This window comes from Somniosus microcephalus, chromosome 7, assembly GCF_052327205.1.
Source record: "Somniosus microcephalus isolate GS21.2 chromosome 7, FLI_Smic_1.0, whole genome shotgun sequence".
Classification (NCBI taxonomy): Eukaryota; Metazoa; Chordata; class Chondrichthyes; order Squaliformes; family Somniosidae; genus Somniosus; species Somniosus microcephalus.
The window spans coordinates 163,227,885-163,240,877 of NC_140993.1; the positions used below are offsets into that span (position 1 = coordinate 163,227,885).

The 12,993-nt window shown below is 41.1% G+C and overlaps 1 protein-coding gene across 1 annotated transcript in view; it reads left to right on the top strand.

Annotated features, from left to right (window-relative positions):
* stau2 (staufen double-stranded RNA binding protein 2) overlaps positions 1-12,993 on the top strand; it is a 247,216-nt gene that overhangs the window by 142,905 nt on the left and 91,318 nt on the right. The window contains exon 6 of the mRNA XM_085993158.1: positions 11,062-11,175. Coding sequence (XP_085849284.1) covers positions 11,062-11,175 — 114 coding nt within the window. The remainder of the gene's footprint in view (positions 1-11,061; positions 11,176-12,993) is intronic.

Here is a 12,993-nt window from a genome sequence, read left to right on the forward strand (position 1 = left end):
TCCTCATATGTCCATCCCCTCATCCCCGGGATTAACCGAGTGAACCTTCTTTGTACTGACTCGAGAGCAAGTATGTCTTTTCTTAAGTATGGACACCAAAACTGTGTGCAGTATTCCAGGTGCGGTCTCACCAATACCTTGTACAACTGAAGCAATACCTCCCTATTTTTATATTCTATCCCCCTAGCAATGAAAGCCAACATTCCATTGGCCTTCTTAATCACTTGCTGCACCTGCATACTAACCTTTTGAGTTTCGTGCACCAGGACCCCCAGATCCCTTTGTACTTCAGTACTTTCCAGTTTCTTGCCATTAAGATAATAACTTGCTCTACGATTTTTCCTGCCAAAGTGCATAACCTCACACTTTCCAGTATTGTATTCCATCTGCCAAATCTCTGCCCACTTACTTAGCCTGTCTATGTCCCCTTGCAGGTTTTTTATGTCCTCCTCACTCACTACTTTCCCTCCCAACTTAGCATCATCTGCAAACTTTGATATGTTACACTCGGTCCCCTCCTCCAAATCGTTAATATAGATTGTAAAGAGTTGGGGACCCAGCACTGACCCCTGTGGAACACCACTAGTTACTGATTGCCAGTCCGAGAATGAACCATTCATCCCAACTCTCTGCCTTCTGTTAGATAGCCAATCCTCTATCCATGCCAGAATATTACCCCCAATCCCGTGATTTTTTATCTTAAGCAATAATCTTTTGTGTGGCACCTTGTCAAATGCCTTTTGGAAGTCTAAATACACTACGTCCACTGGTTCCCCTTTATCCACCCTATATGTTACTTCCTCAAAGAACTCCAACAAATTTGTCAAACATGACTTCCCCTTCATAAAACCATGCTGACTTTGTCCTATTAAATTATGATTATCCAAATGTCCTGTTACCGTCTCCTTAATAATGGACTCCAATATTTTACCTACCACAGATGTTAGGCTAACCAGTCTATAGTTTCCAGCCTTCTGTCTACTGCCCTTTTTAAATAAGGGTGTTACATTAGCAGTTTTCCAGTCTGCCGGGACCTTTGCCGAGTCCAGGGAGTTTTGGAAAATTATTACCAATGCATCCACAATCCCTACCGCCACTTCCCTCAAGACCCTAGGATGTAAGCCATCAGGTCCAGGTGATTTATCCGCCTTGAGTCCCATTATTTTACCGAGTACCACTTCCTTAGTGATTTTGATCGTGTTTAGCTCCTCCCCCCCCCCCATAGCCCCCTGTTTGTCCAGTGTTGGGATATTCTTAGCGTCTTCTACTGTGAAGACTGATACAAAATATTCATTAAGTGTTTTTGCCATCTCCATATTTCCCACCATTAATTTCCCGGCCTCATCCTCTAAGGGACCAACATTTACTTTAGCCACCCTTTTTCTTTTTATATAACTATAAAAAATCTTACTATCTGTTTTTATATTTTTTGCTAATTTACTTTCATAATCTATCTTCCCTTTCTTAATCAATCTTTTTCTTATTTTTTGCTGTCTTTTAAAGTTTTCCCAATCCTCGATCCTCCCACTAGATTTGGCTACCTTATATGCCCTTGTTTTTAGTCGAATACTATCCTTAATTTCTTTACTTAGCCACGGATGGCTGTCTTTTCTTTTACACCCTTTTCTTCTCGGTGGAATATATTTTTTTTGGAAGTTGTAAAATAACTCCTTAAATGTACACCACTGATCATGTATCGTCTTACCCTTTAATCTATTTTCTCAATCCACTCTACTCAATTCCGCTCTCATACCTTCATAGTCTCCTTTATTCAAGCTTAGCACGCTTGTTTGAGATCCAACCTTCTCACCCTCTAATTGAATATGGAATTCAACCATATTATGGTCACTCATTCCAAGGGGATCCTTTACTAGGACATTTTTAATTAATCCTGTCTCGTTACACAGGACCAGATCTAAGGTTGCTTGCCCCCTGGTCGGTTCAGTTACATACTGCTCAAGAAACCCATCCCTAATACACTCAATGAACTCATCCTCAAGGCAGCCCTGCCCAATTTGATTTGTCCAATTAATATGATAGTTAAAATCCCCCATAATTATAGATGCTCCCTTATTACAAGCCTCAACTATTTCCTGATTGATACTCCATCCAACAGAGTTGCAACTGTTCGGAGGCCTATAGACTACGCCCACTGGTGTTTTTTTCCCCTTATTATTCCTTACCTCCACCCAAACTGTTTCATTATCCTGATCTTTTGACCCAATATCATTTCTCTGTATTACAGTGATTCCTTCCTTTATTAACATAGCCACCCCACCTCCCCTTCCTTCCTGCCTGTCCTTCCTGATCGTTAAATAACCTGGTATGTTTAATTCCCAGGCATTGTCACCCTGCAGCCATGTTTCTGTAATGGCCACAAGATCATACCCATATGTAGTTATTTGTGCCATTAACTCGTCTATTTTGTTACGAATGCTACGTGCATTCAGATAGAGAACTTTCAAATATGTTTTGTGACACTTAGTTCCTGCTTTTGCCCTTTTTATTACTTTACCTTTTACTCCATACCTTCTGCCCCTTCCTGACACGCTCTGGTTTTTAATTTCCCCACTGCTACCTAAGTCTATTACCTTCTCTGTTGTCATTTTTATTATTTGCACTCTAGGAACCTCCCCCCCACTAGTTAGTTTAAAGCCCTCTCTACAGCCCTAGTTATATGATCCACCAGGACTCTAGTCCCAGCACTGGCCAAGTGAAGCCCGTCCCAACGGAACAGCTCCCTCCTGCCCCAGTACTGGTGCCAGTGTCCCAGGAAGCAAAACCCATTTCTCCCACACCAGTCTTTGAGCCACGCATTTAACTCTCTAATTTTATTTGTCCTAGCCAAATTCGCTCGTGGCTCAGGTAATAATCCAGAGATTATTACCCTTGAGGTTCTGTTTTTTAATTTGACCCCTAGCTGCTCATACTCCTTTAACAGAACCGGCTTCCTAGTCCTATCTACGTCGTTTGTACCAACATGGACCACGACAACTGGATCCACCCCCTCCCACTGCAAGTTTCTTTCCAGCCCAGAGGAGATGTCCTTAACCCTGGCACCGGGTAGGCAACACAGCCTTCGGGACTCTCGCTCTCGGCTGCAGAGAACTCTATCTATCCCCCTAATAATACTATCCCCTACCACTACAACATTTCTGTTTACTCCCCCCTCTTGAATGGCCCCCCATTCCACGGTGCTGTGGCCAGGTTGCTCATCCTCCCTGCAGTCCCTGCTCCTGTCCCCACAGGGAGTAAGAACCTCGAACCTGTTGGTCAAGAGCAAGGGCTGCGGCTCCTCCAGCTCTACCTCCTGGATCCCCGTACCTGCCTCACTCGTAGTCACACCGTCCTGTCCCTGACCATGGGCTACATCTGAATTACTTAACTTCATAGGTGTGACCACATCCTGATACACAGAGTCCAGGTACTTCTCCCCCTCCCTGATGTGTCGCAGTGTCTGAAGCTCAGACTCCAGCTCATCAACACGGAGCTGGAGTTCCTGTGGCAGCAGACACTTGTCACAGACATAATCACCGTGAGCCTCAATGGGGTTCACCGGCTCCCACATCTCGCAACAGTAACACATCACCTGCTCCATTCTATGTAATTAATTAAATTTTTTATTGTTAGTTATGGACACCCTCTGCCCGATTTTAGATGCTAGTATCCCCTTTAATTAATTGGATTTAAATTAAATCAATCCCTCTAGTTACACCAGTTAAATGGTTTACCAACAGTCACTCTGCACCAGAAAGGCCTTGGTACACCACAGCAACCTTAAAAACTATAAACCGCAGACTTAAAGTTTTAAAACGAGAGAAATACTCCAACCAATCACCTACCTATTTTGTGGTGACGTCACACCTTGAATACTTTTTACCTCTCTCCTTGCCTGAGATTGGAGATTGGTACGCCTACCTGAGCCTCTGGGGCCTCTTGTAGTCGCTCTGCCGCACTGCTCCGCCTCCACCCGCTGCCGATGCCGCACTGAGGCCTACCTGAGCCTCTGGGGCCTCTTGTAGTCGCGCTGCTCCGCCTCCACCCGCTGCCGATGCCGCACTGAGGCCTACCTGAGCCTCTGGGGCCTCTTGTAGTCGCTCTGCCACGCTGCTCCATAGATATTCCCCTGTCCACTACTTTAGTCACCGCTTCAAAAAATTCAATCACATTTGTCAGGCATGACCTACCTTTTACAAACCCATGCTGGCTCTCTCTAATCAAATGAAAATTTTCAAGGTGTTCAGTCACCCTATCCTTAATTATAGACTCTAGTAATTTCCTGACAACAGATGTTAGACTAATTGGTCTATAATTCCCTGGTTTCCCTCTCTCGCCATTCTTAAATAGCGGAGTGACATGCGCAATTTTCCAATCTAAAGGAACGTTTCCTGAATCTAGAGACCTTTGGAAGATTATAGTTAGGGCATCTGCAATGTGCTCACCTACTTCCTTTAAAACCCTGGGATGGAAACCATCTGGTCCTGGGGATTTGTCACTCTTTAGTGCCATTATTTTCTTCATTACTGTTATTTTGCTTACATTAATTTTATTGAGTCTCTGATTCAATATTAGTTTCCTTGGGATTTCCGGCATACTATCCTCTTCCTCTACTGTAAATACTGATGCAAAGTAATTATTCAACCTGTCCGACATTTCCTTCTTATCATTGACAGTGTCACCGATATCAGTTTTCAAGGGGCCAACATTGCTCCTGACCACCCTCTTTTTCCTAATATAATTGTAAAAATTCTTTGTGTTGATTTCGATATCCCTTGCAAGTTTCTTTTTGTACTCTCTTTTTGTAGATCTTACTATTTGTTTTGTCACCCTTTGCTGTTCTTTGTATCTTTCCCATTCACCAGGATAAGTGCTTTTTTTTGCATTTTTCTATGGCTTTTCTTTTAGTTTTATGCTGTCCCTTACCTCTTTAGTCGTCCATGGCTGTTTTTTTGGCAAGTAGAGCTCTTGCCCCTCAGGGGTATAAACTGGTTCTGTATCACGTTAGTTCTTTTTTTGAACATCTCCCACTGATCTTCTGTCGTTTTACCCATTAACAGATTTGCCCTTTACTGTGGACAGTCTCTGTCTCATCCCGTTGAAGTCGGCCTCACCCAAATCTAGAATCTTCGTAGCTGTTTTGCATTTCTCCCTTTCAAACACTACGTTGAACTCAATTATGTTATGATCGCTATTAGATAAATGTTCATACACCGTTAGGCTGTTAACTAAATCTGGCTCATTGCTCATTACTAAATCTAATATGGCATGCCCCCTTGTTGGTTCTAGGACAAATTGTTGTCGAAAACTATCCCAGACACACTCAAGAAATTCACTACTTTTCTGACAGGTGCTAGTCTGAAAGTTTAAATCCCTCATTAAAACCACTCTGCCTTTGCTACACGCTTGTCTACTCTCTGCATTTATAGAATCTACCACTTCACAGCTGCTACCAGGGGGGCTATAAAAAACTCCCACTACAGTCTTAAATCCTTTCCTATTTCTTAATTCTACCCATAAGGTCTCTGCTGGCTGCTTACCTCTCATTATATCCTCTCTTATCACTGAAGTGATTTCATCCTTAATCACTAAGGCTACTCCTCCCCCTCTGCCATTTTCCCTATCTTTCCAGTAGATCTTATAACCTGATATATTTAGTTCCCAGTCCTGACTGTCTTGCAGCCATGTCTCAGTAATGGCTTCCATGTCACACCCTCCAAGTTGAATTTGCACCTACAGTTCATTCAATTTATTCCTAATACTCTGTGCATTTGTATAAAGAACGCTTATTTGGGCCATACACCCTAACCTGTCCTTCAGCTCTAATGTTTTACTCACGTGTTTCTTATTTTTCTCTCCTGGTTTAATCACTTTACATCTTTTAGCTTTCCCTTTAACTGTCGTGCTTAAAGCACAATTTCTGACCGTTACTCTACTCTCTTCCCTTTCGTTTGTTTTTGAACTATTATTTGTACTACAATTTCCACTTGAGCCCTCCCCCCTCATGTATTAGTTTAAGTGCTTGTGACCACCCTATTTATCCTTTCCGCTAGGACCCTGGTCGCAGACCAGTTCAGGTGGAGCCCGTTCTAACGGTACAGTTCTTTCCTGTCCCAATACTGGTGCCAGTGCCCCAATGGAACCCCTCTTTGCCACACCACTCCTTCAGCCACGTGTTCACCTCCCTAATCTGCTTATTCCTACACCAATTTGCACATGGCTCAGGTAATAATCCAGAGATTATAACCCTTGAGGTCCCAGTCTTTAATTTAGCTCCTAGTTCCTGGTACTCCCCAAACAGGACATCTTGCCTACTCCCCTATGTTGCTGGTCCTAACATGGACCACAACGACTGGATCCTCCCCCTCCATCTCCAATATCCTTTCAAGCCGGTTTGAGATGTCCCTCACCCTGGCATCAGGTAGGCAACGTACCATGTGGGACTCTTGATCCTGCTTACAAAGGATGCTATCTGTCCCCCTAATTATTGAATCCCTACAACTACCACATTACGCTTCCTCTCCTCCTCCCCCTTTGGACAGCCTCCTAATCCAAAGTGCCATGGTCTGCATTCTGTCTGTTCTTCCAACAGTCTTTATCCTTATCTTCACAGGTAGCAATTACATTGTACCTGTTGAATAGGATCAGTTTCGGTGGATCCTCGTTCTCTATCTCACCTGGGTTCCCCTTACTCTGCACACTATAGTTCACACCAATCCCATTCTGAACCTGCACCTCTCTACGAGGTGTGACCGAAGTCTGGAGAAAACTGTGCACATACTGCTCCCCCTCCATCATGTGTCAGAGTGTCTCCAACTCGCACTCCAGCCAGAGAGATTCGAGGTGGAGACATCTACTGCAGATGTGCTCACTCGGGACAGTCACGCTGTCCACAAACTCGCACATACTGCATTCCAGACATACAACCTGCTCTCCATATCTTTAGTCTAGATTAATTTATATTATTTTATCTACTTATGTTTTTTTCTTTTTTTTTTTACACACTAATTTGCACTAAGCACTGAAACACTGGGAAAAAAATTAAATACCTCTATTTATTAGACTACTATCTAAACTTATCATAAATAAACTTAAGACTTGTCCCTGATCTGATCTGAAAAAAAGAAACACTCACCAGCTACGCACCAATCAGCTCCTTCCCTTGTGCTAATGTCACTTTAGGTGTTTTTACCTCTCCCTGATGCTCATGGTCCCTCATCTCCGGGCTCTCCGATTCTTGAACTAATTGATCAGATGCTAAAAATACAAAACACACAAGCATAGTATAGTATATACACAAGTATATAGATACTTAACCTATATAAACCCCCTCAGATTCTGCTGCTCCTCCATCTGTGTTGATTTAGACATGACGTAATTCTTTGAAATTTTTCTCCGCCTCTGCTTTGGTCTCTGCTATGCTGCACTGCCTCTGCCACCGGGTTCCCCTGTTTTTAAATGCCCTGCTCTCCCAGTGTGCTCTGCTGCACTATTACTTTATAATAATAACAGCTGTAAACTAAAGGAAAAATAACCTTAAAGGGACCACTGTCTTCCAATGCATTACTTCACTTCCACTTGTGTACTCATGCTGCCGCCATTGTTCCCAAGGTAGCCACTGCCATTTCCAAAGCTGCCACTACCTGCCACTGTCATGTCACATAAATAAAACATTATCAACTGCTGTTGATTGTTGAGATATCTACTTGATAAAGGTTGCAACAGAACTATATAAACTGCTACATACTGGAATAGGATCACCATTGTAGTGAAGCAACAAGTCTCATACATGAAGAATAAGCACTTGAGAGGGATACTGGAGAGCATCTGTGGAACTGTACCAACTAAAACTTGCATTTGTATAGTGCCTGGAACATAGAAAAACATTCCAAGGTGCTTCGTAGAAGTATAATCAGATAAAACTGACACCGAGCCAGAGAAGGAGATATTAGGAGGGGTGACTAAAAGCTTCGTCAAAGAGGTAGGTTTTATGGAGAGGCGGCGTGGTTTCGGGAGAGAATTTCCGAGTGTAGCTTCTACACAGCTAAAGTCATGGCCATTATAAATTGGGGCAAGAGGGGAGAAAATGTGAAGGGATTGGAAACCCATCACAAAGGATTAATGGAGCAAAGGTGAATGACCCTGAAAATGTTCAATATGTTGCAATCTGTTGCCTTTGGTTACCTTAGGTTTAAGCATTTAAAGCAGAAAACGTCCATGCCTTTACAATGAGTGTTTTATGCTCAAAAGGCTCCAATTTTGGTAGGAGTCATTATTTTGAATACATTTGATACAGTCTTTTGGTATTCAAAACATCTTGATTGTTTTAATGTCAGTGTATGATACTGACAAAAGATGGCATTAAAAAGTGAAAAACAATTAAGATTTCTTATTCTATCAGCCAGCAATGATGTATTTTTTTTACTATAAACCCTCTTAATGGGGCCAATAGGTTGAAAGGTTTGAAAGTTATCCCTCATTCTAATAGTGGTGGTCTCTCACTGTTGCAGTTGTATGTCCTGTAAATTACAAAGTTTCAGCCCAGGTTTCACTTTATTGCCTAGTATGCAGCTGTTATCTGCAAACCTTTTTGATATTGTCTTGAAATCATAGTAACAGTGCTTTGTACTGGGCTGAGCTATTAAATTATTAGCAGATTTCAGTTTTTTTCTCCTTAAAATGTTTGCTCATGAGATTCATTTTGATCTTAAAAGTGGAAGTTTGGGCAGTAGCACTATTCTGTAACCTGTACACTTGTAGTGGTAAGGGGCAGGGTGATTACACTATTAATTGAGATATCAGATGTCAGTACAAAATGGAGATTTGGCTTTTTTTAGGGAGGGTATTTTTAGGAACAGTTTACAATATGCCCCGAAGCTTACGATTGTATATACAGAACGTATAACTAAACTGTAAGTATGAAATTAACTTAGTAAAAGTTTGTGCATATCATCTCTCAGAATTCTTTAGAGGTCGGGATTTGAACATAGGCTTATCATTTCTTTTCCACAACTATGGGAACTGGGAAATGCTGGGTGACACAGGATGATGGAAGTAGAGAAATGTGAACAGAACAGTAGTACAGGAAACTTTTTTTTATCCGGCACGGACGGGACCGACGTGGTGCCGGTTCATCAAAAATTCCGGATAACCGAAAGCTATAGTAAAAGATACGGAGCTGAGAGCTCCGTATAAAGCAACAAACCCTGTTGCTTAACAATGGCCACAAGCTGCAAGCGTCTCTGTAGCTTAGCAACAGCTGCAGCCACATCCTTGCACAGCAATACATGGAGGAAGGCAAGTAATAAAAGTTACCTGAACCTACTCCTGAATTTTGCCGGTTAACCGAGATTTCCGGTTATTTAGGTGCTGGTAAATCGAAAGTTTCCTGTAATAGAAAATAAATTCATAAATTGAAATATTTTATTTTCCAGCTCCCCATTCTATTCCTGTTTATGTTTGAGCAGTAGTGAAGTGCTACCTATACCTGAGCTTGTCCATGTTCACTAGATTTCCTTTTAACTGGATTTCCCTTTAACATGTAATCTATAGAGCAATGGTGCAGAAATTCACTATGTTTGATGCAGGAGAGATCTCCCTGCAGTCAACAACCATTTTAGATGACAGCATAATTCTTGATCAATTAATTAGGTCCTTAGAATATAATGTAATGCGTACTGCAGTGATGGCAATTTTTAGGAACAATTTACAATTTTGCCCTGAGGTTTAAGATTATGTACAGAACATATAACTAAACTGAAAGTATGAAATTAAGTAGATCAAAGGTGCGTATGTATTATCTCTCAGAATTCTTTGGAAGTCTCAAAAATAGTACTGGAGGTCAAGATTTGGACTTCGGTCCACTATTTCTGTACCACAACTTTAGTGCACTATAAGCATCCAATACAAATAAAGAACACTTTGTAAATGGACATGTTACCCTAAAAAACAATTCTGTAATTGTAGCAAGTTCCTCCTGTCAATGAAGATATAAGTTTCAGTAGCATGTGATCAGTATGCAAGCAATGCCTCATTTCACTGCTGTGAAACATGCACAGTATTTACATATTGATGGACAGCTCAAACAGTTTTAATCTTGTCAAGATTAATTCTTGACTCCAATATATAATCCCATATCCTTTACAGCATGATAGAAGTCCACTTATTTTGTACAGCAGTTGGATGAAATACAGAGTGAGAGTAAACAGTCTAAAGAGTGTGGGATTAAATAATAGAATAAAAGGCCTATTGGAGACATTACTGCCTACACAAAATACTGGAATGAAAAAAGCTTTTCTGTTTACAAAAATGTGAAACATCTACAAAGACAAAGTAAGATTTTAGCTAATAGTCAACATCTATCCTCCCTTCCACAGACATGACCACAAATAAATTTACTGTTAAATATTCAATCATTAAAGAATGTTCCTGTGCACTGTATCAGGGAATTTTGTATAGATAGTTGGATTGAAAAAAGAGTCTGCCAAGTCCTACCTATGAACTGTCTATGCTCAATTCTCCAGTGCAATATATTGAGAAGTTTTTTGATTATTGCTGTTTGACCAGTTTCATGCAGTCTATTCAAAATTATTATTTTTTTGCTCCATGTGCTTAATATAACAAACATTCTAGTTACAAATATGATATTTACTAATAACCGCATACTTTAGCTGTATTTTTAGGCCTTCAAAAAGGCATTGCCTCAAATGAAGCAATAGAATCCTGTAGTTCATTGAGAATTTTCCATAATCACGGATGACATGCTGAGGGGCTGATTAGTTCATACCAATGTTAGAACAGTAACATGTAGGAACATCTCAAGAGTATTTTCTATCAGATCCTTTTGCTTTCAGCTGGGCTAATCCACTCAAACCCTGTTTGTTTTAACACTGATATAATTCACATTGCAGTTATATTTGTTTAATTAAAAACTTTATATAAAACAGTGATTTATTTTTGCAAAGCTGATGCTGACTCTAATGTAATGACATTTTATTTGAAGCATGATTCAACTTATATGGTCACAAGTTTCATTCTCTATACTATGTATCATTATTCTTCTAGGTGCAATACAGTGATATGCAGAACGGCAAAGAATGTATGACGTACCTGACACTTTCACCTGTGCAGATAACTTTCCATGGCATAGGAAGCTCCATTGAAGCTAGCCGTGATCAGGTAACCAAAAATGTAATCCATATTAAAACTGATTATAAATGGTATATTTCTCATTTCCATTTCCTAATGTGTCCACTAGACTAGGAGGGCAGGCTAACGACCACAAATACCTTCAGGGCCTCATAGCTGAAGTGCAGAGCCCTTGTCGTTTTTGTTATCCTTTTCATTGCTTGGCCTGTCCAAGATTTGGCAACATGATATCTGGGAAAAATAGGGAGTCCAAATGTCAGCAAAGGCTGCAATTTGAGACTAGATCTCGCAATGCATGGCTCAATACAGGATAATTTTTTTGTCATTTGTCCATCTAACTGTTTATTTTAATAGGCACTACTCAAAGATTAATCTGTTTAGGATTTCAGAGAGTAATGCTTTTAGGGAATTTGAGTGAAAGGTTACAGAAGAGTAAAAAACATAGAATAATAATCATAGGGGATTTCAACTACCCTGATATTAATTGGACAGAAGAAGTAGGTAAATGGGATAAGGGAATGGCGTTCCTACAATGTGTACAGGACTCCTTTCTAACCCAATATGTAAAAAGCCCAACAAGGGAGGATTCGCTATTGGATCTAGTAATGGGGAATGAACCAGAGCAGATAAGAGAGGTAAAAGTAGGGGAACATCTAGGCAATAGTGACCATAATATACTACGCTTTAAGATGATAATTGAGAAGGACATAAGTATGACAAAAACCAGGGTAATAGATTGGAGAAAAGCTGATTTTGAGGGGCTGAGAATAGAACTTGGGAAAATAAAATGGGCAACAATATTGGCAAACAACGATGTAGAACAGCAATGGGAAACATTTAAAATGGTGTTCAACAGAGTGCAGGAACAATATATTCCGCTAAAAGGAAAGAACAAACTAAACACAAATGAGACTCCATGGATGAATAAAGCCATAAGGGAACAATTGAGGGTAAGGAAAGAGGCATACATTAAGTACATAGACAGCAGGGGAGTGCATGATAAGGGAGAATATGAAGAGATTAGGAGAGAAGTCAAAAAAACAATTAGGAAGGCAAAGAGGAACTATGAAATTAAATTATCAAGGAACATAAAACAAAATAGTAAAATATTTTACAAGCACATCAATAAAAAAGAAAGGTTGGGATGGGAATAGGGCCATTAAGGGATAGACCGGATAATACCACAAGTAACGATAGAGAGATGGCAGAAATATTAAATAATTATTTAGCTTTAGTATTTACCAGGGAGACAGAACAGGTGGACATGACATTGGATGATGAGATTAGTAATGAGATATGGGCATTTAAAATAGAAAGAGGGAATATATTAAATAAACTAATCAAACATAAGGAGGGTAAAACCCCTGGGCCTAGAAATTCGGTTGGTTGCGCCAGCGATTAGTGCCTAATGAGCCCGAGATTTGGGGCGTTACCCAATTTTCGGCCGGGCACAGTGATCCCAGCGCTTCCTGCCATATTGAGTAGCCTTTTAGTGCCGGCGCTAACTCTTTGCGCCCGCTCACGGGCGCAGCCAGATCATGACGTCATTTCATTGTGCAACGCCTTTTTGGCGCCCCAGACCGGAAATTCAGTGGCGCCCCCCTCCGTTCCGCCTGGCGCTATTAGTGACAGTTGGCTGGAACGTTACCAGGTCCTTCTCGGACTCGGGGGGCGCTCTTTAAAGGGGACAGCACTAGTATAAAAGCGGCAGCCATTTGGCCTGGCCATCCTGCTCGCTGCTGGAGAGAGTTGCAGACCTTCAGTTGCAGAGAGTTCTTCTCATTGAGCCAGAGGAGCCTTGGGACCTTCAGCCCTGTCCAGAACAGTTTGATCCTGAGAGATTACTGC